The 25,348-nt window shown below is 51.5% G+C and overlaps 1 protein-coding gene across 1 annotated transcript; it reads right to left on the minus strand.

Annotated features, from left to right (window-relative positions):
* Nucleotides 1-4,706: 4,706 nt before the first annotated feature.
* On the minus strand, nt 4,707-6,514 carry HOXB13 (homeobox B13). The gene is made up of 2 exons (XM_030840122.2): nt 5,911-6,514; nt 4,707-4,960 (listed from the first exon to the last, which is right to left on the minus strand). Exons 1-2 carry the CDS (start codon nt 6,512-6,514, stop codon nt 4,707-4,709), a joined length of 858 nt encoding a protein of 285 aa, XP_030695982.1.
* Nucleotides 6,515-25,348: the final 18,834 nt, after the last annotated feature.

Raw genomic sequence — 25,348 nt, forward strand, 5'->3', positions numbered from 1 at the left:
GGGCGGCGCCGGCCTGAAGGTTCCAGCCTCCGAGTGGCTCAGGGCTCTGCTCGAGCACCTTAGGCTAGAGGAGGAAGGAATGGAGCGCAGCACCGGGTGCCCCCCTCCCAGCCGAGTCTTGGGCGAGGCTCAGGGAGATGGCGCACAGCCCCAGGGTCCCCACCTCGGGTCTGGGAGCCCAGAGAAGGCTGGAGTACCCCTCCCCACTGCAACCCGGGGCCGCCTCGTCTCCCCGCCAACCTCGGCGTCTCTGGACGGTCTTCCGGTCGCTCTGGCCCCTCCAACGCCGCTTGGCCTCCTCCCTCCTTCCCGAGGCCAGAGATGGGACCCCTTCCCTCACCTTCCTCACTCTTTCTATAAAGAGTTGAGGAGAGTGGGGGTAGGGGCAGCGGAGACCAAAGGCCTGAAACTTCAAGTTCAATGGCAAAGGCCCCGACCCGACCCTCACCTCTGGGCGCCGGCAGACTGCCTTTCCCTCCCTAACTTTCCGAGGGTGATTGAACTCTTGCTGTTCTCCATCATTTTAGAGGCAATTTAGAGGAGGGGGACCAGTGGTGGAACTCCCTCTTCTCCGTCTGCTCCGACCACCCCCACCCGCTTTCTACACAAAAGTAACTGGTAGCCTAGAAAGGAAGAAAGGCTGGCATCAGTTCCCCATTGGATGTTTTAAAATCTCTCCCCGGGCCCAGGCCAGCGCCTGGGGGGAGGGGCGGGGTGTCCCACTCGGGTGAGAGGCCGAGGGCCGATCCAGTGCTTTCTCCCCACTGTCCCGGAGAGGGACTATTCAGGTGGGTGAGAATGTGGTATAAATTTCTTTCAAAAACAACGGAACCTCTCCTTTCGACCCCTCCGCAGCAGTTGCCTCCGCGCTTTATTGCCAGTTTACGGTAACGGGTTCATTTATTTAATTCACGTTTGAAGCTCTGGGGTTTCTATTAGACCGGACGGGGGCGGGGGCACAGAGGGTTTCCCCCGAAGGAAACCTAATTAAAGTGCAGCACTTAGGACCTTGAATAAAACTTTAATTAAGGGGAGGAGGGGGACTGGAAGAGGGGAGGGCAGTTGGCCCCGTGTTGGAGGAGGGGAGCCGCGCCTCTCGTAGAACTGGCGGGTCTTGATCTGGGCCTTTTTCCTGCCGCAGGACATCTTCTGGTCCTCGAACCACTCAGAGTAGGGGTGGCTAGCTAGGGGTGACTGCGGAGGGGAGCACGGCTGTGCAGAGTCGCCGGCTTCGGCCTCGCGACTTCCAGGGTGGTGGGAAGCGTTTGCCAGCACGAGTGAAGGACCCCGGAGCCAGAGCCTCGGGTTCGCTCTCCGCTGGGCTGCTTGGAGAACCTAGATTCGAAAAGAGCTTCCGGAGGTCACGTCTATGCACTTCTCCACCACTACCCCCTAAGTCGGCCTAATAAAATCCACCTGGTTTGGAGTTGGAAGTAAGTGATTTCGGTCCTGGAGCAGCGTAGACGCGACCCTCGGATCCTGTTTCGACGTTTGCTGAGACTCAACCGGGGATGATCTGCTCCGAGTAAGGGAGAGGGCGCGGAGGGCAGCTCCGAGTAAAATTACACCTCGCTGGTGAAAAGACGCCCGGTGTATTTTCCGGAGTCTATTCGTGCGCCTCTGCGTTTATTTGTTCATGAGACTGTTGTTTGAATTTACCTATTTGTGAACGTTATAGTCAACACATTTCAGTCTAAATTTAGCAAAACCCTCTCTCCTGTAGCTTAAAATGGCCCTATTTAAAAAGCAAATAGCTATAGGCAAATACATGTAGATATATTTTGTTGTAATTTTGACACAAATTACTGAAAGATTTTTAAATGGTCGGCCTCGGTGGGAGGGGGTATAATTTGCCTCGGGAGTAAAATTGGTGTTTGGAAAGAGCTTCCATAAAAGGGTTTAATACAAAGCGAAATTAAAAAAAAATTTTTTTTTTTGCACAGGTTCCATACAAGTAAATGAGTCGGGGGGATAAAAGGGGAGGAAGGGGTTCGCCGCGAATTGGCCTGGCGAGGAAGATAAATATAATACTCCAGTGGAACGAAGACCTGGACCGAGGGCTGATGGCGCCGCAGCCTCGCTCCCGGGAGTCCTGGCCGCCCCGTTTTTTCACTATTCGAGATCGCTCGCTGCTCTCCTAGCCTTCCTCCTGAGTCTCTCAGCCGCTGGACCGATACATTTGCCTATACCCTGGCCCAATTCCAGGCGACTCCGGGTCCCGGCGCTCTCACACGCAGCCCCGAACTCCCCAACCCCGAAGGCCCGACGCGCCAGGCATCTGGAAGCCAGAGGCTCGGTCGAGGGGTTAAAGCCGAGCAGACCGGCGGGTTTCCCTGAAATGGCGAGCTTCTACCGGAAGGGGGCGCCCTTGTCTTTTTAATAGGTCAAACACACTGGTAGCGAAATAAATCTCTAAAATCCAATTCTTTTGTTTGTTCTAAAATTATTGAGAGAGAATAATAGAAGAGCTCCGAAACTTTAAGGGCTTGATAGCGGAGTGGAGGAGTTAGCGCTCTGGGAGTCCAGAGGCTCGAGGCCCCTGACTCCTTAGGCCTCTACCTACGCCATCTCAGGAAGTCCAAGTGGCAACCCTTCTTGCGGCCTTTCTCCTCCCCATGTGGGGAGCCGGCACCAGGGCGCTCTCTCTACCCATGGGCCTATCTGAAGTCTCGCTCTTTCTGAAGCGGCGAGGGAGGGGGTCGCACCCACTAAGCTTGAGAACCTGTGATATTAAAAGCTCCTCGCTTGAGACTAAACTTGAAGGAGAACGTGGAAGGCAGAAAGTCACTTCCCCTGGGCGGGACGCGATACCAGGGAGCTTAAACTGGACCACGGGGCTTGGAAGAATTGTTTAAATCACGAAATTGACACCCTCCCCTTCCCCAAGCACACGCATTCTAAGAAGACCCAGGGAGGGAGGGTGACTGCCCGTCGGGGCCTTTCCCCTCAGCCTCGGGATCCTCTTTGGTAAAAAGATTTAGAACAGCCTTCCCAACTCTCTCCCGGAAGAAGAGCCAGGACTGGGATCCCACCCGACTCGAATTCTTCGGCTGCGGCGGCCAACGCAGGGTTTCCTGGAGAAGGAGGAGCCTGCTCCGAGATGGAGCGGCCGTCGAGACCATGGCCGGGGGCCTCCCTTGGGCTGCTCGCCTCCCGCCTACTCGCTGCTCGGTGGCTCGGATCGTGGGTCCGGCGTTGGGTCCTCTCCACTTCACGCCTGTGCGCTCGATCGCCGGGAGAGTGTCTGCCGGAAACCTCCAGCCTGGGCTGCAGGAAGATCCAGCTCAAACACGCTGATTTGCTGCGCGGCCAAGGTAGCGAGTCCCACCGGGCACAGGGCCCAGGTACAGGACATCAGGGTCCCCGGCTCTGCTAACAGCTGGTCTGCCCCAGGTTTTTGGAACTCCGCACTGTTCCCATACTGTCTACGTGGCTGCGGAAAAGAGAGTTGGCGCCAACCTGCCCTCCACCCACCCAGAATTCAGGGTATGTGGACTGAACCAGCGCAAAGTGAAAAGGAAATGAGTCCGTGCCCATTGTTGTCCCGGCTGCCTGCCATTCCCCACTCTGAGACTGGGTCTTTGGGCTTCCGCCGCCCGTGGTTCTTTCACTCGAAAAAGAGCCTTCCGCGACTCCCAGGCCTGAGCCCTGCAAGCTCCGCGGTGTCACCGGCAGGCAAGCAGAGGAGGAACGGGTAGTGAAGGAGCCATTTTCTGCTTTCTGTTTTTTTGTTTTTCTCCTTCTGGGCTATACCAGTGTGTTTGGGACGTGCCTACCATGGATAGGCTACTATTCCCTCATTCTGTAACCGTTTGTGCCTGGGAGGGGCTCTGTCTACAAGGCCACAAATATCTATTTCATGCGGCTCCCAAATGCCCAATGAACCATGACCTCCTTAAGTCAGAACCGCCAGGAACATTAAGGGAGGGTTTGGAAAGTTTGGGAGAGGAAGTGGTGAATTATCCAGGCACGTTCTCAAACCCCATTTCTCTGAAAGGAAGGAGAACAGACCCCGGAGGGCAGCTCGCTGGCTTGTTTTTCACACACGGACAAAATTGAAGAGGTGGGGATGCGGACTTCTGAGACCAGTGGGTACAACCTAGGGGATGGGCACGGAGGGAGGGAGATGCACCCTCCAGTGTTGTCCATCCTGCCTAGCTGTCATCTTAGAAAAATGCTAAAGGGGCAACATAGTCACAGGGGTGAATCTGCCATTTCTTGTCTCCTCTGCCTTCACTGGGATGGGGATGGGCTTTGGAAATGGAAGGGGTTCCAGAGGAAGCTCTCCTGCCACGGGTCTCCTTCCAAGTTTATTCGTAATCAGCTCAATCCATGAAAGCAGTTTCTAAAGTGCTCTACAGAGCTCTAGATAGAAAATATGATACTAATTATCATGGCAACTATTACTGGTTATGGTGATTATTGCCACTGCCAGGATGAATGATTATGACTGGGACAAGGTCCTTTGGGTGGTGTTACCTGGTGGACTGGGCTGTAACTCTGGGCCTCGCTGGCTCTCTGGGACCAATGGGGTACCCAAGCTGTGCCTGAGGAACAGCCCAGGAGCATTGGTCTGGGAAGAGTGTCACCTCTGGGGGCCTCTCAGCAGAGTCCTGGGCCCCAGCCTGGCTGTGGCAGGCTCCTGGTCTCCCCAGGATACTCCGACTTCCTCCTCCCCCCCTCCCAGGCACAGCCAGGGAGCTCCCTCAAGGAATAGCGCTGGTTTTGACCTTGGCGAGGACTTTCTTCTCCTTGACCCGGCGATTCTGAAACCAGATGGTGATCTGGCGCTCTGAGAGGCTGGTGGCCGCCGAGATCTTGCGCCTCTTGTCTTTTGTGATGAACTTGTTAGCCGAATACTCGCGCTCCAGCTCCCGCAGCTGCCCCTTGCTGTAGGGAATGCGTTTCTTGCGGCCGCGGCGGAAGGCGCAGCCGTCTGGAGGGTGCTGCGCGCTCGAGTCTGCGCGGCAGGAGAGGGAGGGAGAGAAAGACATGCTCACACCACCGCCTGGCGCAAGCTCAGGCGCAGACCCAGGCCCCACAAGCTAAGTCATCCTGCAGGAGCACTCAGGTAACCCTACAGGCATTCGTGCACTCCTGTTCCCCCAAAGCACAAGAGGACACCTCGGCTTCCAGCTCTGATCACCGCCCAGCCTTGGAAAGCGGTTTCTGCAGGCCACCCTCACTCTTCACTGCCCTCACACCTGCAAGTCTGCAAACACACCCATCACACACGGCCAGACCTTTGCCCACCGTCTACATATGTCCACCCTCACATGCATTTTCCAACTCTTGGCCATTCTTATAGATACTACAAGCAAGTTCTGTACAGGGGGAACACGTTCCTGCCCCCGCTCCCAACACATACATGCACTAATGCACACACCTAAGCCATGGCTGCAGGAAATCTAAACTTCCCTTTGGAAACTGAAAAACTCATCTGAGAGAAAGTGAGGGGTTGTATTCTTTACAGAACATCCAATTTCTCTGTTCCCACTCACCCCACTGCACCCCATACTCAATGAATTGAGAGTTATTTGGCCCTTTTGAAGAATTAAACTGGGATCCTGCCGGGCAGGGATACCCTGAGCCCCAAACAACAGCAAAGAGAGCCAAATACACCAACATATCGAAAGGCTGGTCCCATGGCCTCCTGGGGAGGTCAGGGGCTTGGTGGTCCTCAGGCTTCAGATAGCCCACAGCTCAGGCCCTCACACAGACCCTCTGGGGCCTCTACCCAGGCTCTCTAACTGCCTGGACCCTCCTTCAGAGTCCTAATAGCCAACCAAGGAGAACCAAGCTCCTCCTCACCAGCCCCAAGTCTCCCTCCACCTCCTCCCAGGCAAGCGCCAGGAGGGCCTGCAACCCCGCACTCAGCGCCAAGGGGATCCGGAGTAGTGGGCAGTTTACCTGCAAATGCCGCCTTCCAGAAGGGACCCGGTGGGTTTTGTTCTCCCTGGCAACACATCTGGCTGTTCCAGCCACCGGTGAGGGCCCAGGGCTGGTAACTGTCCACAGGCAGCAGGGAGTCATGGCGAGGCTCCCCAGGGGCGCCCAAGGTCTGCACCACCGACACATCCAGGTAACTGGCCATAGGCTGGTAGGGTCCCGGGTACCCCGGGTAGAAGGCAAACTCGGTGGGGCGGCTGGGGTAGTCCTCCCCGGCCGCGGGAGTCTCCGCAGGGTAGGCGGCCAGGGTGGCCGCCTGGGCACAGGGTTTCAGCGAGCTCCGGGACACTCGGCAGGAGTAGTACCCGCCTCCAAAGTAGCCGTAGGGCACCGGAGCTGGGGACGCCCCCTGGGGCACCCCGGGGCATGGGTGGCACTGCTTTGGTGGTTCCGCAGAGCCTGGCAGATCCAGGGGGGCGTAGTTGACAGCGGGCATAAGCGTAGGCGCCGCCGCTGGGTGGCTGGTCAGTGGGGAGTGGGCGACCAGATTCCGACTCCCTCCGGCTCCCAGCAAGCCTTCGATTTCCTTGGCCCCGTCCAAGGTGGCATAATTGCCGGGCTCCATGGGGCCGAGGGTCGGCTCATGGGGTGCTGGGGGTGGGGGATACAGGGGGCACCCAGCTCGCTCTCCCCACCCAGGCCCCGGGAATCCAAAGCGTTTTAAATCGCTCCCAGCTCGCTCGGCGCCTGCATTCGCTCAGCCCGGCCGTCTTGACGCAGGAGACGCAGGTGCCCGGGCACGCGCGCTGATTGGCTGCGGCCTGGCGGAGAGAAGCTAATAAAATCTTCATGGCAGAAATTGCGAAAATACTTTACCCCCGCTTTCTCTTTCTCTCTCTCTCTCTCTCTCTCTCTCTCTCCCTCCCTCTGTCTCCCTCCCTCCCTCCCTCTCTCTCTCTCCCTCCCTCCCTCCCTCCCTCTCTCTCCCTCCCTCCCTCCCTCCCTCTCTCTCTTCCTCTCCCTCCCTCCCTCTCTTCCTCTCCCTCCCTCCCTCCCTCTCTCTCTCCCTCTCCCTCTCTCTCTCTTCCTCCCTCCCCCCCTTTCTCCTTCTCTCCCTCCCTCCCTCTCTCGGTTTTTTATTGCATTTGAAAAGGAGAGAAAAGAGAGGAGGTGTCCTTTCGCTGCTTTCCAGTTTGGAGCAACCCAGCTACGTCGGGGGTGTGGGGGGAGTAGTGGAAGGCGGGAGAGGGGACGCGGAGCCCGCCCCACCTCGGTCGCCTCCTCTCCCTCCCTGGCTCTCTGTCTCCTGTGCTTTGGCAGGTTTAACGAGAGAATAAAAAGCTCTCCCTATAAAGTGTCCATCTCGTGGGGGGAAGGGGAGTCGGGGGTGGGGCCAGGAGGCCGCTCTGGGCCTGAAAGGGGAACCCGGGAATGTGCCTGAGTCAGAGGAGGCTGGAAAATGGGGATTAAGGCGTATTTCTGGAAGCCCCTTGCTTTGAGTCCTAGGTACTAGCATCCCAGTTCACTCCAGGTGCCCCTTCCATCCTGGATGCACAGTAATAAGCTGCTCCCGGGCCCGGGGAAGTGCCTGGGACTTCTCTTCCCCAGGGACTCAAGTTTCTGCCCAGAAAGCTCCGGATTCGGAGAGGGGTGGGAGGGAGAGGGAGTGGGACACGTGCTCCAAAGAAGGAGACTTGAGAACTGAAGACGCTAAACTTTCAGACCTAAAGTGGAAATGGAGCTTCTGGACCTGTCTGTAAAAGGGGGTCTGGATTTCCATTTCCCCTATATGCTTCCTCCAGGCTTTACATTTTCTTAGAAGGAAAAGGAGATGGGAGAGGGAGCCCCAACCACTGGAGGACTTGCCTGAGGCCTCTCTGTTGGGGCCTATTGTGCAGTGCAAGGCAGAAGACCCAAACCGATTTGTTTCACAGATCTGTCTTCAGAGGTTTTCTGTTTCCACCACTACTCCTCCCAAATCAAATCCTTCTGGGTTCACTTTTTCTAGAACTCACAGGTTTTCTGGAGAAGACAGGAACTTTTGCATTCTACACCAGGATCAAGGCAATTATATAGAACAGACCACCCTGCCCTCTAGGTGGGCTCAGCCGTGCCCCCTCACCTGAGTTCAACCTGAGTCTGAACTTGAGCCAGTTTTTTGGGAAAGGGCCCATGCAAACTGGAGTTGCCCCAAGTTGTAAGGCTGTAGTGAAGATGATAGATCACCCTCAATGAACACTGCTAATAAATGAGGACACCAAGCATGAAATCCTCAATGGATTTTGTCGTATTTGAAAACAACATGAGGGAAAAAGGAGGCGATATCTCTTTGATGCTTTCCAGTTTCTTATTACAACCTCTTGTTTGTCTGATTATGAAAGGCAGAAATACCAGGATTTTTACCTAAAGACTAAGAATTTTTTTTTACTAGTTTTTGCTTGGTAGATGACAGCACGGGCATGAATAGATCCCTAAATTTTAAAAATAGACCAATCAATTCCATTTCTGGGAATATACCCAACAGAAATGAATGTTTATGTCCATCAATAGGCATGTACTGAAGTGTCCAAAACAGCTTTATTTATTATAGCTCAAAAATAGAAACAACCCAACGTCCATCGATAGTAGAACGGGCAAATAAATTGTACTATAATTAAAGAATGGAGCACTAAACATCAATTTAAAAAACAAGACTGCTACACACAACATAAATCGCACAGATAGGTGGGTGAAAGAAGCCAGACAGAAAAGAGTAACTTTTGTATGATTCTATTTCTATGCAGTTCAAGGATAGCCAAAATCCATCTATGGTGATAGAGGTCAGAAGAGATCACCCTGGGGAGGGGAGCTCCTGACAGGGAGGTGATGTAAGGAAGCCTTTTTGGGGGCTGGAAATGTTCTCAGTCTCAATCTATATGACACTTACACGGGTGTGTTCACTGTGAAAAAATTCAAGACGTACACTGGCTATTTCTTCGCTTGACATTAGCCTATCTATTTTTTAGAAGGAAAAAGAATTGAATACAAAAATTTAAAGATTCATAGCAACACTGCCTGCAACTGTGCTTTTTGGATATTAGTGTTCTTATCTGCGTCCATGGAAATAAGCAGCTAAATGCATGTAACTCTGCATCATTGTGGAATGCAGAGGTGACCAACTCAAGCCTTGCCCTGGAGAAGCTCACCAGCTGTGCTGGAGACCCCTATGTAAACAGATACATTTCAATACAAGTAAATACTATGGGGGTGTTGTTTTTGTTTTACTCTACAATTTATTTATTTTTTAAATATCTTTGAGGCACTTTTTAAAATAAATATATTTATTTATTTTTGGCCGCGTTGGGTCTTCGTTGCTGCGTACGGGCTTTCCTCTAGTTGCAGTGAGCGGGGGGCTACTCTTCATTGCGGTGCGCAGTCTTATCGCGGTGGCTTCTCTTGTTGGGGAGCACCGGCTCTAGGCACGTGGGCTCAGTAGTTGTGGCGCGGGCTCTAGAGCGCAGGCTCAGTAGTTGTGGCGCTCAGGCTTAGTTGTTCTTCGGCATGTGGGATCTTCCCAGACCAAGGTTTGAACCTGTGACCCCTGCATTGGCAGGCGGATTCTTAACCACTGTGCCACCGGGGAAGCCCTCCTCCCCAATTTATTTAGCATCTAGTAGATACCAGGGAACAGTTCTGGATATCATATTATTAACATATGAGCATGTGCTCCCATTTTCTGTACATGTTTATGTATTTGCAACAATCTGTGATCTATCATAGACCTCAACTGGAGTCAGATAAGGTAAGATTGCCTCCTCATCTGTAAAAATTATCCGTCTCCTCAAAGGCATAATAATTTCTACATCACGGGAAAGCTGTGAAGATTAAATGAGATTTTGCACATGAAAACATTTTCTAAACTGAATAAATGAGCTCTATTTCTGTTTCTGTATGTGTATCTGTTTCTAATGAACTACAAGGCACCTGTTTTTATTTGAAAAGAAAAGGGCACTTTCTCTAAAGAGTATTGGTCACTTCTCACTTGCCTCTTTCAGCCTCGAGCAAAGCCTGCGGTTCCCACATAGAGAACCTGAGGCTCAGTGCCTCCGTATCCTCCCTGGGCTCTACAAGAGTTCAGGGCTGAAGTTTAGGACGACCCAGGCGTCCTGACCTCCCCGTCGGCCTGGGCTGCGCCAGCCCTTCCCCCAGCCCCACAGACTCCTTTGTGTCCTGCTGGGAGCCTCCAGGCAGACCCTCAGGACCCCTGAGCCTCCCCCGAATCCCAACCCCCTTTACTGACCCAGCCAAACGCGTTGAAAGCCTCAGCTGCTCCTTTACATACCGGCCAGACACCTCCAGGAAGGTCAAGGCCAAGTTGAAAGTTAAGAGTCTGTTTACCTCCGGGAGCCCATTCAGCGCGGCCCCACAGACCGCCTGTGACCTTTACAGCCAGGCCTTTGAGCGCGGCCGCCTCGCCCCCGGGGGTTCCGGCCACGGGGACTTGGCACCTCCTTGTCAGCTCCCGCCCCTCCCGGGCTCGGGACCGCCGACGAGGGGGAGGGGGCGAGAGAAGCCCACCAGCCCCGCTTGGGGCATTTGTTAAATTATGGTTTATTTTTTGTAAAGCAAAGCGAGCGCCCGGTGCCGTCGTCCTCCCACCTGGAAGAACGTACGTGGTCGCGACGACCGCGGCCTTCAGGGAGGTCGTGATGAAAAATGAGAATTTATTTGCAGCGGCAACGCTTCTTTTTCTGGAAAGGTTGGGGCTCCGCTGGCCTGCCAGAGTGCGCGGGCCTGGCCGAACTGCTTGAGGAGGTCGCTTACTTCTCTCGGTTTCAGGAAAATGGCCTGATGCGGTGCTCTCCTTTCTTTGGGCTTTTCTTCCGTTCCTTTTCTTTCTGGCTGTATGTTCTCTCATCTGTCTTTTGTCTTTTGGAATCTTTCTTTTCTTTTTATATTTTTCTTTCTGCCTTTCTTTCCTTTAATTTTGATTATCTTGCCTTTGGGGCCGTCTTGTTTTCTTTCTTTCTTCTCGTCTTTACTGCTTATTTTCTCCCCACCCCCCCTCCACCCCCGTTTACCTTTATTTTCCCCTTGGTTCCTTTCTCCCTCTCTGTCACTTACACTGTTTTCCTTTTATTTGCTTCTTCCTCCTCTCACTTTTCTTTCTTTCGTTTTCTCCTTTTTCCTTCCCTCCTCCTTTTCTGTCTTTTCCTCTCGTCTAGTTCTTTATTTTTTTTCCTGTTTTTTCTCTCTTATTTCCCTTCTTACTTTTCTCTACCCCCTTTCCCGGCCCTCTCAATTTTCCATTGTTCTTCTCTGCACGGGGCCTGCCCACAGCTCCCCGCGGCCGGAGCCTGCCCTTGGCGGGGCGGCCTCGCCGGGCGCTCCTGGAGCGGCGTCACCAGCCCGAGCCCGCCAGCGGCGAGAACGGCCAGGCCCGACTGGGGATGACAGGCGACCCGGGCCCTTCTCCCTGAAAAGAAGTCAGGCGGGACCTGGACGGGCCTCAGAGGAAAACCTTTTGGACAAAATGACAGCGGAGTCTGGGAGCTACAAGAACCAGAGAGTGGAGGCCTGACTGGTCAGGAGGAGGCCACTCTCACCTCCGCGTCCCTCTTGCCCGGGCAGCCCTGCGACATCCTTGGGCTTAGGACCCTCTCAGGACGAACCTAAGTGCTTCGGAGGCGGAGGCTGAGGGATCCAGCTATTAGTCCATAAATTAGAGCCGATCGTGGCCTCCGCCACCCAGCAAGTGGATCTGAGGGGCGATCGAAGAGGGTCTGCTAAGGGGAGAAGCTAGTGCCAGCCACATGGCCGCCGCCACCGTCCTGATGGCGCCGAGAAACCGGAGAAGCGGTGAGCCGGGGAACGTGAGCGGGGGGTCCAACACCGAGGGAGGGAGGCGGGGAGTGCGAAGGGATGGGAGTAAAGCTGCTAGGCGCTGAACAGCCGGCTGCTCCTGGCCTGCCACGTGTGCGCATGCCGGGTTGGAAGGCCCGCTGGCCCAGAGACCCCAGCCCCCCTTCGGACTGTGCGCTTTACTGGGAGGGCGACCTCGATCACGCGCCCGCAGCCCCAATCCAGAGAAGCCCAGGCGCATCCGGCCCCAGCCGTTAGGAATGTTGGGCCTAGAGGGCCGCCCTGAGGGGCGCAAGGTTCAGGCAAGGTTTTGATCTAGCTCGGAGTGGTGGGCAAAAGTCATCTCCCCTCTCTGTGCCTCCGTTTTCCTATCTGCCGTGTGTAAGAAGGGAAGCGTTGGACCAGCTGCTCTTTAAGTCCGCATCAGTGTTCACTTTGGGCACAAGAGTGGCGCAGGGCAGGCGGGAGGAGGGAAGGGAGCGCTCCTGGAGGTTGAAGGCCTCAGTGTGGAGGAAAACCGTGGCGAGAGCCAGCAAGAGGCCTCTAGGCTCGCCGCTGATTATTCCGCGCAGGTCTAGAGGGCGGGGCGCAGGTTTTAGGTCCTTGAGGGAACCCAGCCCCTCGACCTGGCCTCTGAGAGGCAACCGTTATGGGACGATCAGCCCTAGGGTGTAAACTCCGCAGTAGCCCATTAAATGGGACAAAACTGGTGCAGGAGATCACCTCCTCCACCCTCACCCTGTAGGTCCCCGAGCCCTCCAGCCTTCTCACCCGCTACACACACTCGGGAGCGGATCCTCAAATCCCACTCATAAAGGTGGGATCCTCAAGTGAGAGCCCACGGCCAACGTCTTTGGGGTTTGCAGCAGCTTCCAGGGTCCTGGGAGACTCAGCTTCCTTTGTTCCAGCCCCTGGGATCCTGCATGGGGCTCAGGAATGGGGGAATATATCAACAAACGTACCTGCAAATTCAAGAAAGCGATCTGAGTCACAACCCGCCCCCCCACCCCCTTCTCCACCTTGTTTTTTCCCTCAGGGAATGTGGATGTAGGTGATAATTATCAGGATAAATTCTGGCTACTCACGTGTAGACTCTGCTAAGTTTTCACTCCTGAAATCAAGAGGAATGTCAGCAACGAGGCCCTGGCCCCTCCAGTCCCAAACCTGCTTATTTGGCCTGAACTGGAGCTGTAGTTTTGAGGTTTAGGGGAAAGTACAGTTTGAGAGATTTGATTTCTTGCTCTGATTCCCTCATTCCCCTTGCTGAGAGATCTGAGACCCTTCCAATGGCCCAGGACTAGACCATCCTGTGGCCCTCTTCCCTCCACCACCACCATAGCAAAAGCTTTTCCCTGTTCCCCTCACTGAGTTATCTGTTTCAAGAAACAAAGTTGGGAGAAGAGAAAGGCAAGCATTTCGCACACACGCACACACAATGGAGCAGAGGAAAACGGCCCGTAATCCATGCCTTCTAAGACATGTCCTGTCCATGGTGCTCATGAGTTCCTGTCTTTGAAGGAGCATAACCAAGATGGGAGGGAAAGATGCCACAAAACACTACCTTCTGAGAATTCAAGAAAGCCTTGAAAATAACCCTTCTGCCTCCAAGAGTGTCTGGCTGTACGCACACACACACACATACACACACATATGCCCTCTGCCTTTCTGAATCCCAGCCTCAGCCTGAGATGAACATTGAGTAGCTCCTTGTTACCATCTGAGGACTCTGACCTGGAGGAAAGCCCATCTCATTCATACCCCCAAGGTTCTGGACTGGCCACTTATCCCAGAACCTGACACCTATGGGGCTGGAGGAATCTGTCCAACCGTCTACACTGTTACCCTAAACGTCCAGAGGTGAGATTGGGCCACACATAAGGAACTCCACCAAAGTGAGAGTTGGGATTGGTGCAGAGCTCCGGGCTCATAATCTGCTCAGCTCTAGGTCACTTGGGCTTAAACTAGTGCTTCTTCCCCTCTAGCCCCCTTCAGAGGTTTTCTAGGAGTTCTGAGAGGGTAGACGAAGTGTCTTTTACTTTAAATGGGAAAATCACCCACTAAAAAATTTTTTTAAAAAATATTTGGCCTTGGGCTTCCCTGGTGGCGCAGTGGTTAAGAATCCGCCTGCCAATGCAGGGGACACAGGTTCGAGCCCTGGTCTGGGAAGATCCCACATGCCGCAGCAACTAAGCCCATGGGCCACAATTACTGAGCCTGCGCTCTAGAGCCCACGAGCCACAAGTACTGAAGCCCGTGCACCTAGAGCCCGAGCTGCACATCAAAGAGTAGCCCCTGCTTGACGCAACTAGAGAAAGCCGCGCAGCAACAAAGACCCAATGCAGCCAAAAATAAATAAATTTATTTTAAAAAATATTTGGCCTCCATAGAGTCCACAGCTTTATCCATGATTGGAAGGGATTGTGGCTGTTATTGTCCCCAGATGCCAGAAATTTTTCCCCAGAGACATGAAAATCTTTGCTCTCCCCTCACATTGCTTAGATGGCCACAGTAGGGCTTGAGAGGAGATTCCAATCTTAGAAGCTCCAGGTGTAGAAGGTAAATCAGGAGTTAAGGATCTAGAAGTTTAGAATAAGGATCTAGAAGTTTAGGAAGCCTCAAATCCCCTAGTTACCCAAACTAGTCAGTTGGCATTTGGAACTGGAGGATCCTTAGAGATCATTCAGTTCTAGCCAGCTATGTGCTCAAGTAGTGGCAGATGCTAAGGAAAAGAAGGAAGGAAAAGAAGCTGTCTTGCCTAAATCAGAACGACTTGACCTCAGGAAACTGATAGCCAGTTCTGTGGGTCCAGGCAACTCTGCGCTGCCACAGTGGGGGCAGGAGGAGGGATGAGCACTGAAGTTAGACGGCTATGGCAGCTGGATGTGATATTGGAACGTCCAGTGATGCCCTGAGTACCCCTCTCGTGCCTCCTCCAGGCAGACAGGGGACTTTTGGGTACGTAGAAGCTTCGCAAGTTCAGGGTGGTTTTCAAGTCTCAGCTCCCTGTCTAGCAGGTCCTACGGGGCCAAAGCTTGGTCACAAGGGCAACCCGTCCCAGGTTGAGGGACTGCTGGTCTGGCTGTTCCAGCTCCTCTAGGCAAGACCAGGGCTCCAGTTTCTTATTCCTGAGGTCAGTCTGGAAACTTTCCAGAGCAACAGGGCTCAGCCTCAGAGGCCCAGATGGGGGCCTGAGGAAGAGCCATGGGAAGCAGACCATATCTTTCCATCCCCTCCAGTCCCTCCATATCCCCCAGGATCCAGCACAGGCCCAACCCAGATGTGCAGCTGCCTGTGTGTATGGAGGTGATGCAGACGGGGATTGGGGGTGCTCTCCGTCCTTGGATTGGAATCCCCCCCACTAGCCTACCTTTGGTTTCTGCCGCATTTATCCCCTGCTCGCCCGCCCCACCTGCATGGTTTTTCTAGCTCAGGAATCACCTGTCCCAGGGATGCAGGCCAAGCCTTGGACCAGGGGAGGTGCAGATGGACCGTGGACCTCGTCCCCCGGGGGCCCTTCGTGGCCTGAGACCCGTGCGTGTTAGGCGGGCTAGGCGGCTCCCAAGGGAAGCCAACAGCTCTCCACCAAGACGAGGGGCAGCCTAAGGACTTTCCCGCTTTTGTCCAAGAGCCTTAATTCCCTTCCGTGCCGTGTGTAAACACTTGGTCCGGCAGATTTTTCAGTAACGCGGCGGACCCAGCTGAGGTTTGTCTACTCGCCCGCGCCTGGCAAAACGGCCCCGTTGGCGGCTGAGGTCTCTAACCTCAAAGGTACAGCTGGAGAGCATGCGAGCCAGACCTCCCTTCCACCCAGAGACTTAGGTGCACCTTGCCCTCCAGGGATCCCTCACCCTCAGGCAGACGTTCTACCTCAAGATGGAAGCTCTCGCTGGACCAAAACCCGCTTAGAGCGTCGGGGAGACACGCGCGGCCGCCTGCCCGACCCGGGTTTGCGACGCAGCCTCCCTGGACGCCGCTTTGGCCAGGACCTCGCGCCCCTACCTCCCTGCGCGTTGTCCCTCCTGGGGGCAACGTTGCTTCTTGGGGAGTCTCCTTTAGAATCCTCATCATCGTCGTCACTCATGGGCGGGTGTGCCAGGGAGTGTAAGCGCTCTGTATGTACTTTTCATTTAATCCCCACAGCAATAGAACTGGGTGGAGGGCAATTGTTATTCTCGTTTTTGTAGATAAGAAAACTGAGGTTTAGGAGATTAATTTGTCCAACTTCAAGAGGCTAATAAATAATGAAGTCTGGACTCCAACATGGGTCTTTTGGGCACCAAATCCAGGCTTTGACCATTTCACTTTCTCTTCCCTATTCAAACACCAAGTCGTTTCCAATTTTTAAAATGGAAATAAATCCCATTTAAAAGTACAAACTGATACACACAGACTTGAGGTATTTGGGAAGTTATAAAAGGAAAAAGGAGGAAATAAAGGGATTGGGGACAAATAAAATACTGACTCCAAAATAAAGGAATCCTTTAACACACACGCATTTTTTTAAATTGAGGCATAGTTGATGTACAATATTATACAAATTTCAGGAACACGCAGTCATTTTTCTATGTATTCCCCGTGACTTCTAAAACTACAAAGTTAGGGACTGAGCTCAGCCCGCTTATGCCTACCCCTCTCCTACCACCCTGTCTCACTTCGGAGCCTAGTCCATAAGACCAAGGAGGGAGCTATGCCTGGAATATTCACCTATAGCTGAATCGCCTGAGACTCAAACTCCTCAGTGTTTGTTGGCCCCATTGCCCACACCCATAGCACTGCAGAGAAAAACGATGGGATCGGTCTGGTGCTAAAACACTTTCCAATCCTGCTCGCTCCCTGGGGAAAAATGGGTGTTTGGTGAGCCTGAAGATGCTGAACTTGATTCCATGAGGGTTCTCAAAGGCTCACCCCTTGATATTGAGGGTGAAAGTTGGTGTGTGTGTTTGTGTGTGTGCATGTGTGGTTTTTCTGGGATGTGGATTGACAGCCTTATTGATTTGTTTTCTAGTGGCAAATTTCACATATACAGAAGAGTAAACAGTAAAAATAAAAAATAAATTTCACACATACAGAAGAGTATAATAACCCCTTAAATTCGTCATTCAGTGTCAACAATTAACAACTCAAAATGAATCTTATTTCAGTTTTTTTCTGGAGTATTTTAAAGCATGTCCCAGACATCGTTTTATCCAGAAATTCTTTGGTTTGAATCCTTAACAGACAAGGACTTCTTTCTTTCTTTTTATTTTCTTTCTTTTTTTAATAGAACCTTCATGTGATTATCACACATAACAAAATTAACAATAACCTCTTAATACTATCCATGTTTCAGTTTCCTCAGTTGTCTCAAAATCTGTCTTTTTACAATTAGTTTACTCAAATCATAATCTAAATAAAGTCACACATTACATTCGGTTGATATGTCTCAGCATTTTTATGGCAGTCTACTTGTCTCCTTGTCTCCTTTTTTTCATACCATTTGTTTATTTGAAAACCTAGGTCAGGGACTTCCCTGGTCGTGCAGTGGTTAAGAATCCGCCTGCCAATGCAGGGGACACGGGTTCAAGTCCTGGTCCGGGAAGATCCCACATGCCGCAGAGCAACTAAGCCTGTGCGCCACAACTGCTGAGCTTGTGCTCTAGAGCCCGCGAGCCACAACTACTGAGCCTGAGTACTACAACTACTGAAGCCCAAGTGCCTAGAGCCCGTGCTCTGAAACAGGAGAAGCCACCACAATGAGAAGCCCGCGCACCGCAATGAAGAGTAGCCCCTGCTCGCCGCAACTAGAGAAAGCCAGAGCTCAGCAACGAAGATGCAATGCAGGCAAAAATAAATTAATTAAAATAAATAGATTAAAAAAAAAAACCTGGGTCAACCATATTCCCAAAGGTGTTGGTCATCTTCAAAAAAGATTACGGTTCTATGTTAGACCAAACAACTTATTCTTACAGGTTTCTGCTCCACTGTCTAGGGCAACTGGCTGTGGACAGGAGAGCTGCACAGTTTCCTGTACCGCCTCCCAAAGAAAATGGAGCTGGGCCAGGCAATGCCCCTCTCCCCACAGGCCATATTCTGCCCCCCTTTGGTTCCCTTATTGCCCTTGGAATGGGGGACCTCCCTCCCTCTCCCATTCCCAGGCAGCCAAGAATGGAATCCTCTGATGAGTCTTTGGATTATCCAGGTTTTGAGGAGTGTCGGAGACTGATACACAGCTTCAGATCTAGAGGCAAGATTACTGCCACTGTGGCAGGACTGTCCAGTCCCTTCCTTGGGGGTGCCCCCAGAGGCCTCCATGCTTCCCAAGGGAACCAAAAAGCATGGTCTGTTTCCAAGGTGCAGTGGCCAGACTAGCTTTGCCATATGTTATTCTTTCCTGCCCCTAGGGCATTATTGACATGGGGAGCTTGAACGTCTCTCCCTGCTCTGGCACATGTTGCCAGCTGTGTGTCCTTGGGCTGGCCATCTCTCTCCAACCCTCAGTCTCCTCATCTGTAAAGTGGGAGTGATTGTCTCTGCCCAGCCTTCCACACAGGGCTTCTTGGAGACAATAAAGATGAGGGAAGTGGAGATTCTGTATAAAGATTACAACATACATATAACCAATAGGTTGTTTCTCTCATAGTTGGTGTGTCCGAGGAGAATGTGAGGATTTCTACTGGGGGAAGAGGAACCAGCCTACAAGCTTGTTCTGGTCCCACGTCTATGGAGAAGCACCTCCATACACATACAGCAATGCCCCCCCCACCTCCAAACTAAGAAGAGATCTGGGCTTGGTGGTGCCCAACCGGAGAAGCTGTGACCTCCTGGCATGGAGAAGTGTACCATGATGCTGACTTTTCTCTCCCAGGAACTGCCAAGGAGCCTGGAGCTAGGATTTTGTTTCATCCCTGAACCCTTTCCCCACTGCCCACACCACTTCCCTCTTTCCAGGGCTCCCAGCTTTGGTGCCTCAGCCACCCCAAAGCCCCAACTCATCTCCAAGAGGAAGTCCAGGAAACACTGGCCGGGCCCTGGTTACAGGAGCTGAAGAGGGTCCAACTCAGCTGCAATAAATGGGCTCTAGCCTTCCAAGCTGAAGTCCCCCACCCCCCCTGACTTTGCTCTCTGGGATCTGGTGAGAGGGAATCTCCATGAGCCAGTGCAGAATGCAGTGCAAACATCATTGAAGAGCCCTCACATTTTTCATTTCCAAACTACACTTAGCTCATAAAAAGCTGGTGAATGTAATAAATTATCCCCTGCAGAACATGGTTTTAATTAATTATTGGGTTATTCAAGGTGACTCATGTGTGAAATGCAATTTGCCCTCGTAAACTGAATCTCACATAATCCATTCAGAGTAACAGGCTGTTTGTGGTCCTCTCCAGAGACTTACACCAAACTCATATTTATCCTTAGAAGGTCTTGGGGTGAAATTAAAGTGTGACTTTAGCTTAAAGAGCTAAAGTCGGACAGCGGTACTAAGAGATTGAGTCTTGTTTCTCCAACTGCTGATTTGACAGAGTTTCTTTCCTAGAAAATCTGGTGTTTTGTGTACACATGCACACATGCACATTTATGTATATTAGTCACTTGTTTTGCAATGTCTGCAAAGGACACGGGAAGCCATCTCGTTGCAGAATAGAAATGTAAGCTGAATTTTGCTTCAGCTAACCTGGCATCTGCTGGTCCTCCTACTGCTGGGGCCTCTGAAATTCAGTGTTTATCATCCAAGATTCATGTTTGCCGCCTATCATGAGGTCTCTGCTGTGCAAGCACAGAATTGCTCTTGTCTAGGATTTACACTCCTTTCTGTTTAACTTAAAAGCCCTTTACCCCAGGCCCCACACCTACAAAACAGGCTCCTTCCCAGAACGAGTGTGGGATCCCCATAGAGCCGTTAGCACTGCAGGGCTGGTCCATAGCATCAGGGAGGCTACATTTTTTAGACTTTTTTGAGTAGGGTTGGGGAGCTGAACGTGTTCATTTAAAGAGAGTCTGGAGGTATAGTGGGTGGGGGGAGCAGTCTGGCTGCTCTGAGCAGTGATGTGTTTGCTAAGCTCCTTCCCCAGATCAAGGCAGTGCTAGTGGGAGGCAGGGAGGGGAGTAGAGGGACGGGGGTCCAAGGTCGATTTAAAGCCCCCCCACCCAGAATTCAACCAAGAAGAGGTGGGGGATTCTGGCACTGTGTCTGGGTTCCTGCCCTAGGGAAGAGTGGGGGTCTTTGGGGGGAAGAAAAGAGGGGGAGATTTAAAAAGAAGAGCAGGGTGATGTGTTTTCTCTTAGTCTTAGTCTGGCCCCTGAGTTGAGCTTGGAGGCTCTGCCAGGGGACCTGTACCGAGCCAGATGGGAGCCAAGAGAGGCCTCCCCCAGCTTGTTTTCTTTTCCCTTTTGCCTCCTTTAATTTCCTTCCTTGATTTGGGTGCCAGAATTTATTTTTTTTTTTTAGGAAAAGGGAGGCTGGATTTCAAACACCCCTCAGCTCCCTGCGGACCCCAGAAATCTGTCCTGGCTGATCCCTGAAGTGGGGTCTTTCCAAATGGAGAGGAAAGTCTGTCTCAGCTGGAATCTCAGCCTGGAATTTTTTTTCCAGACATAGCCAAGACAAGGAGACTCCAAACTGAAACGAAATAAAATTGCCTTCCCTCTCTGGCTCACTCATATTTTCAGTTTCAGGAGGAAAGAAATTTTGATATCATTTCAAAGTATGTGGGAATTTAATAAGCATAGTTAGGTGGGTCACCCTCCCCACGAAGACAACTTGTCCAGTCCATAATACATCCAAAACAGTACCCACAAGCTCCGCCTGTGGACAGACTGACAGAACCAGTCTGACAGAACCACAGACAGCAGTTGCATCATCACACAGATGCTCTGACCGAACATGTGAGCCGATTAACCAGTGACCTGTTAATTTTTTCACCAGGAGTGAATGAATTCAGCGGAAGCCCCCTAGAAAAATGGATGCAGTCTATGACAGAGAGACGGATAGAGAGCCGGTTGGGAGCACATATAGAGAAAAGGATAGGGATCGAAATTGGAGCAAAGAAATTAGGAAATTTCAGTGCATGCAGAACAGAGGGGAAGTCCTGGTGAGCTGGACAGGAAAGCAGCGGGGGCTGGGATCTTCCATAACCTGTGTTGACACAGGTAGATATCCTAGTTCAGCACCCGCTAGGTTGGCCTTCTAAGATGCCAAAATGCCCAGGCAGCTCAGCCAGTTCCAGGAGAAATCAGCCAGAGCCATTGTTTGTCTTTTCTTCAACCAAACAGCTTTCCCTGAGCTGTTAACTCCTGAAGGGAGGTGGTCAGGCCCCTTCTGCTCCAATCTAGGATTGGACTCTCTCCCACAACTCCCATGGGGGAAAATCTCTCACCTTTACTCATTCAATATTGGAGAGGAAGTGCTTTGGTTTGTTGCGTGTAAACAAAACCACCTTGAATGATCTCGAAGTTTTATCAACTTCAATTTTATTTCCTTGATCAGGTTATAGGCCAGAAGCAGGACCAGAGGCCCAACCAGAATTTTCAAGTCCCAAAAAGCCAATGAGTTTTTATTTTATTTTTATTATTAGTCTTATTCTTGGTCATCTCCTCTTGCCTGGTGTGACAGAGCCACAGCCATATTTACATAAAGAAGGCTGGAGCATTTAGGCAAATACTCAGATTCCAAGCCACCACCACCCCCATTTTAGCCATGCCAGTCAGATGTGGGAGAATGTGACAGAGGAGCAAGATTCCAAGGGCCCTGCTGGGCTGATGGCGATCTTTCCTTCATTTAGAAGTTTCCTTGGAGAGGGCTGAAAATGGGTAGCAGAATCCCCAGGAAGGGAGGAAATGAAGGAAATTCATGGTTTGGGGGTAAATCCAGTCAGTTTATAATTCCCATGACGTCTGGACCATTTCAGCCTCTGAGCAGCTGCTCTTTGAGGAGACAAGGGGTGTGGGGGGTTGCCTTGCTGTCTTTTAAATCAAAATCTCCCTCCCCAGGGCTCTTCGTGAGGGGCTCCGGGAGTGTGGGATCTCAATGTCCTCCAGCAACCCCTCTCCTGACCCCCAACTCGGACCTCCCTTACTTGTCTGTTCCGCCTCACACAATTCATCCTCTGGGTTTGCCAGATATCCTGCTGGCCAAGAAACCGTCCCCAAGATCTCCTTCTTGACCCAATTCCAGCAAATGTCTTGAATCTTCCTGTGCCTCAGTTTCCCTATGTTTTTATTGAGGGAGGCTGGGAAGAGAGCTGAGGCACTGGTCTAGACAGGGGAGGATTTGGGCCACAGACTCATGTTTCTCCTGCATGGATTGGAGTCGGTCGCTGGTCGCTCCAGTGACACGGAGAGCAAGTGCCAAAAGCCACCTCAACCGAAGCGGGTGGGAGCAGCGGACCCACAGGCGCCCCAGAAGCCGCCTGGCTCTCGCCCCCTGTCCCCCAACTCACCCCCGGCCCCCAGCTCAATGCAGGGATCGGGAGAACTTCAGGCCCGCTGGCTTCCTCACCGTATCCTAGGATACCTGGCCTAAAGGGCCGACTTTCTTTAGAACGACGCGCGGTAGTCGGCCCAACCCGCTGAGATTGCCCGAAGCGGTCCGGCGGTCAAGGTGGGTTGGGAAGCCAGGGACTGGGGAGGCCGCGAGGGGCGCAGAGGGAGGCATTTCCCTCCAGGAGCATTTACTCCCATCAGGGGAGGTGCCTCTACCTCTGCTCGGTCTTCATCCCCAGATGCCCCGGGGCAGCCCCAGCTCAAGTCGCCCGCCGACTCCCCGCCAAGTGGCCGCCGAAACAGCATCTCCAAGAGCGCCTCGGCCGGTCCCTGGGCGAAATGGACGGAAGATCTACAGAGCCGAGCCGACAGGGAGAAGGCGGGAAGTCCCGCAACAGTACATATGTTTCAACTTGAAAATGAACGGCTACAGTTTGGCTTAATTTTTGCTCTGAGTGGTGCAGACAATGTCCCCTTTTCACTCTTCGGTCGGAGATCGCAGATGTATAGACCTGGTCTGGGAGCTTAAAGTTAATTCCTACTGCCCTCGCCCCCACCCCGCCAAATAAATCTTTTTACTCGGACTACCAGCTAAGTGCCTGCTGTAGCATCGTTCTCATCGAGTTAAACTCTGAAAACTTGCTTCAGAAAAAAAAAAAAAAAGACAAAAACAACCAAAAAAAAAAACCCTTAGTTTTTATTTTTTAAAACGAATAAGTCAACGGCCTGATTTTTATTCTAATTCTGAGAGAAGTCTACATTTTAGTTGTTACAAAGACTGTGCGGATCAGACCTCATAAGCAGAAATGTAATTCGTTTTTAATTTTTCTGTTTTCAATTTTTCCATAATAAATTTTATTATCTATAAAATTAAAAATGAATACTACTAACATAATAAATACCAGATTTTAATCTATCTTTTTAAAAATTAGGTAATGTATGCTAAAAGTAGAATTCCAAGGTTACAAAAGGACATAGATTGAAAAGTAGTTCTCTGTCTCTTCTGACCTCCGTTCCTCCCAGAAGCAACCACTGTTCTCAGAGTCCCCTGTATCCTTACAAATACCTTCAACACAAAAGGCAGCATACCATACACATAGCTTTGCATTTTGTCTTTTTTTTTAAGTGTTAATGATGTTTTTACGTCTTTACTAATGTCTTTTTAATGGTTCCATTTTATTGTATGAATGTGTCACAATTTATTTAACCAGGCTACTACTGATAGATATAGATTGTTCCCAATTTTCTCTTCCTTTTTTCTTTTTTCTGCTATTGCACCAAAATACACTACTCTGTGTATATATGCAAGTGTATCGGTGTGAGATATTCTTAGAAATGGGAGGTATTTGATATCTTTGAGGCTTTGTGAATTTTTAATATTCATAGAGATTGAACATTGCTTCACAGTGTTAAAGCAATTTGTATGTCCTTTTTCAGAGAACTGTCTTTTCTTGTCCTCCCATTTTTCTATTGTTTTTTGTTAATCTCGTTTCCTACTAATTTGTTTTTTACGATATTTTACTAAAATGTGAGGTTGTGGTTTTTGTCCCTATGATTACACTTGTGACTGAGGATTTGGAGTTTATAGGTATTAGAGTTTTCCTGACATTTTTTTTTTCTGGAGGGAATAGAGTGTAGATTTCAGACTAGTGCCCATTTGGATTTTCTCTTGCAGAATTCCATTTTTATTGGAAAGTGGGGATAGAATTGTTTTTTCTTAATCATTTCCTCATCTCCTCTGACTCTCCTTAAGATTAGAAGACAAAGAAAAGTCCCAGGTTGGACTCTGATGGAAACGGCTTCAGCGCTACAGAACTAAGACCTCAGGCCTGGCTCCCCCTCTGTCTCCTTCCCTCGAAGCCTCAGCCCAGGGCAAACCCCTCAACAGGTCACAGACTCTCACCCAAGAACTTAGAAATCACTAGAAAATTGGGGTGGGGTCTAAGATACGGTTCCTCCAGACACCTGGCAGATGGGCCTTTGGAGATTTGGCCCTTCCACTCTGGACGGCGGGGGTTGGGGGGGGCGTCTGTCGACTTGGCCTCTGGTTCTCTGGAAACTGAGAAAAAGCTGCTCCGTCTCGGAACTTAGTGATCACCACGCGCTTAGTTTTCCCCAGAAGACATCTGGGACGGCCAGGACTGCGTGGGGTCGGGAGGGTCGGCGGGGATGAAGTTGGGGAACGAGGGAGGCAAGCGAGGAGTCGGAGGGATCGGAGGTGCTGCAGAGGCCGCATCTCGCTCTCCGCAGAGGCGCCCATCAACCGCGGGATCCCGGCAACGAGCCGACCTCCCCGCATCCTGCCTCCCAAAACTCCAGGCGTGGCTCCGCGATCCCAGGTCGCAAACAGAGCCTCTTTCTACCGCACCGGATATTCCGCTGGTGGACCAACGAGCCTTTGCCAGCGCTTTGCTGGGCGGGGTGAGGGGACCTTCAGCCGCGCATTCCCACCACTTTCAGGAACTCTTTGGAAAGGCAGAATGGTTTGCGTCTTTATCCTACCTGGGCAGTGGAAAGAACCTGGGCAAAAAACGTTAGGCAGCTCTGTAGAGAAAAGGTCAAGAGAGAATTCGGGCCCTGCAGAGTTCCTTCGTCAGGAGCCGGATCTACCCAAGGAGGAGAGGACGCGCGCTGACACTGAGCGCTTTGTGACCCAGACTAACAACTTGGAATTTGGGGGAATTTCAAGGTAGTCAAATGCCTCGGGGCAGTGTTTCAGATTTGAAAACAAGATATGCCTTCCCCAAGATTTTGTTATAAAGTTTTATCCCGTCAGAATTGTCAGAATTGAGGTATGGATTTGGTAAATCGAATTTTAAAGGTTTTTTTAAAAAATTAGATAATGACATTATCTATTTATTTTTCAGTCAAAAGACCTCTTTCCCAGGAGAGGCGTGAGGGGCTTTCTTACCTGATTTCTGACCAAAGGACGTTTAACTTCTTGGTCCCCTTATTGCATTATTTCAGGTGAGGAAATGATCCAATTATCCAAATATTTGCTTGAATTAGTGTAAGCCACATACTTGGGTTTAAGTGCTCAGCTCCAGGAAGAAGAGTTCTCCATCCCCACCCTCGGGACCCTTCTGCCCCTCCCTGTGGATGCCACTTCCCCACAACCCCACACTTCCTCTTTGGCCAGAGCCTGTCTTCCTGGGGTCTT

The sequence above is a fragment of the Globicephala melas genome, chromosome 20 (assembly GCF_963455315.2).
Source record: "Globicephala melas chromosome 20, mGloMel1.2, whole genome shotgun sequence".
Taxonomy (NCBI): Eukaryota; Metazoa; Chordata; class Mammalia; order Artiodactyla; family Delphinidae; genus Globicephala; species Globicephala melas.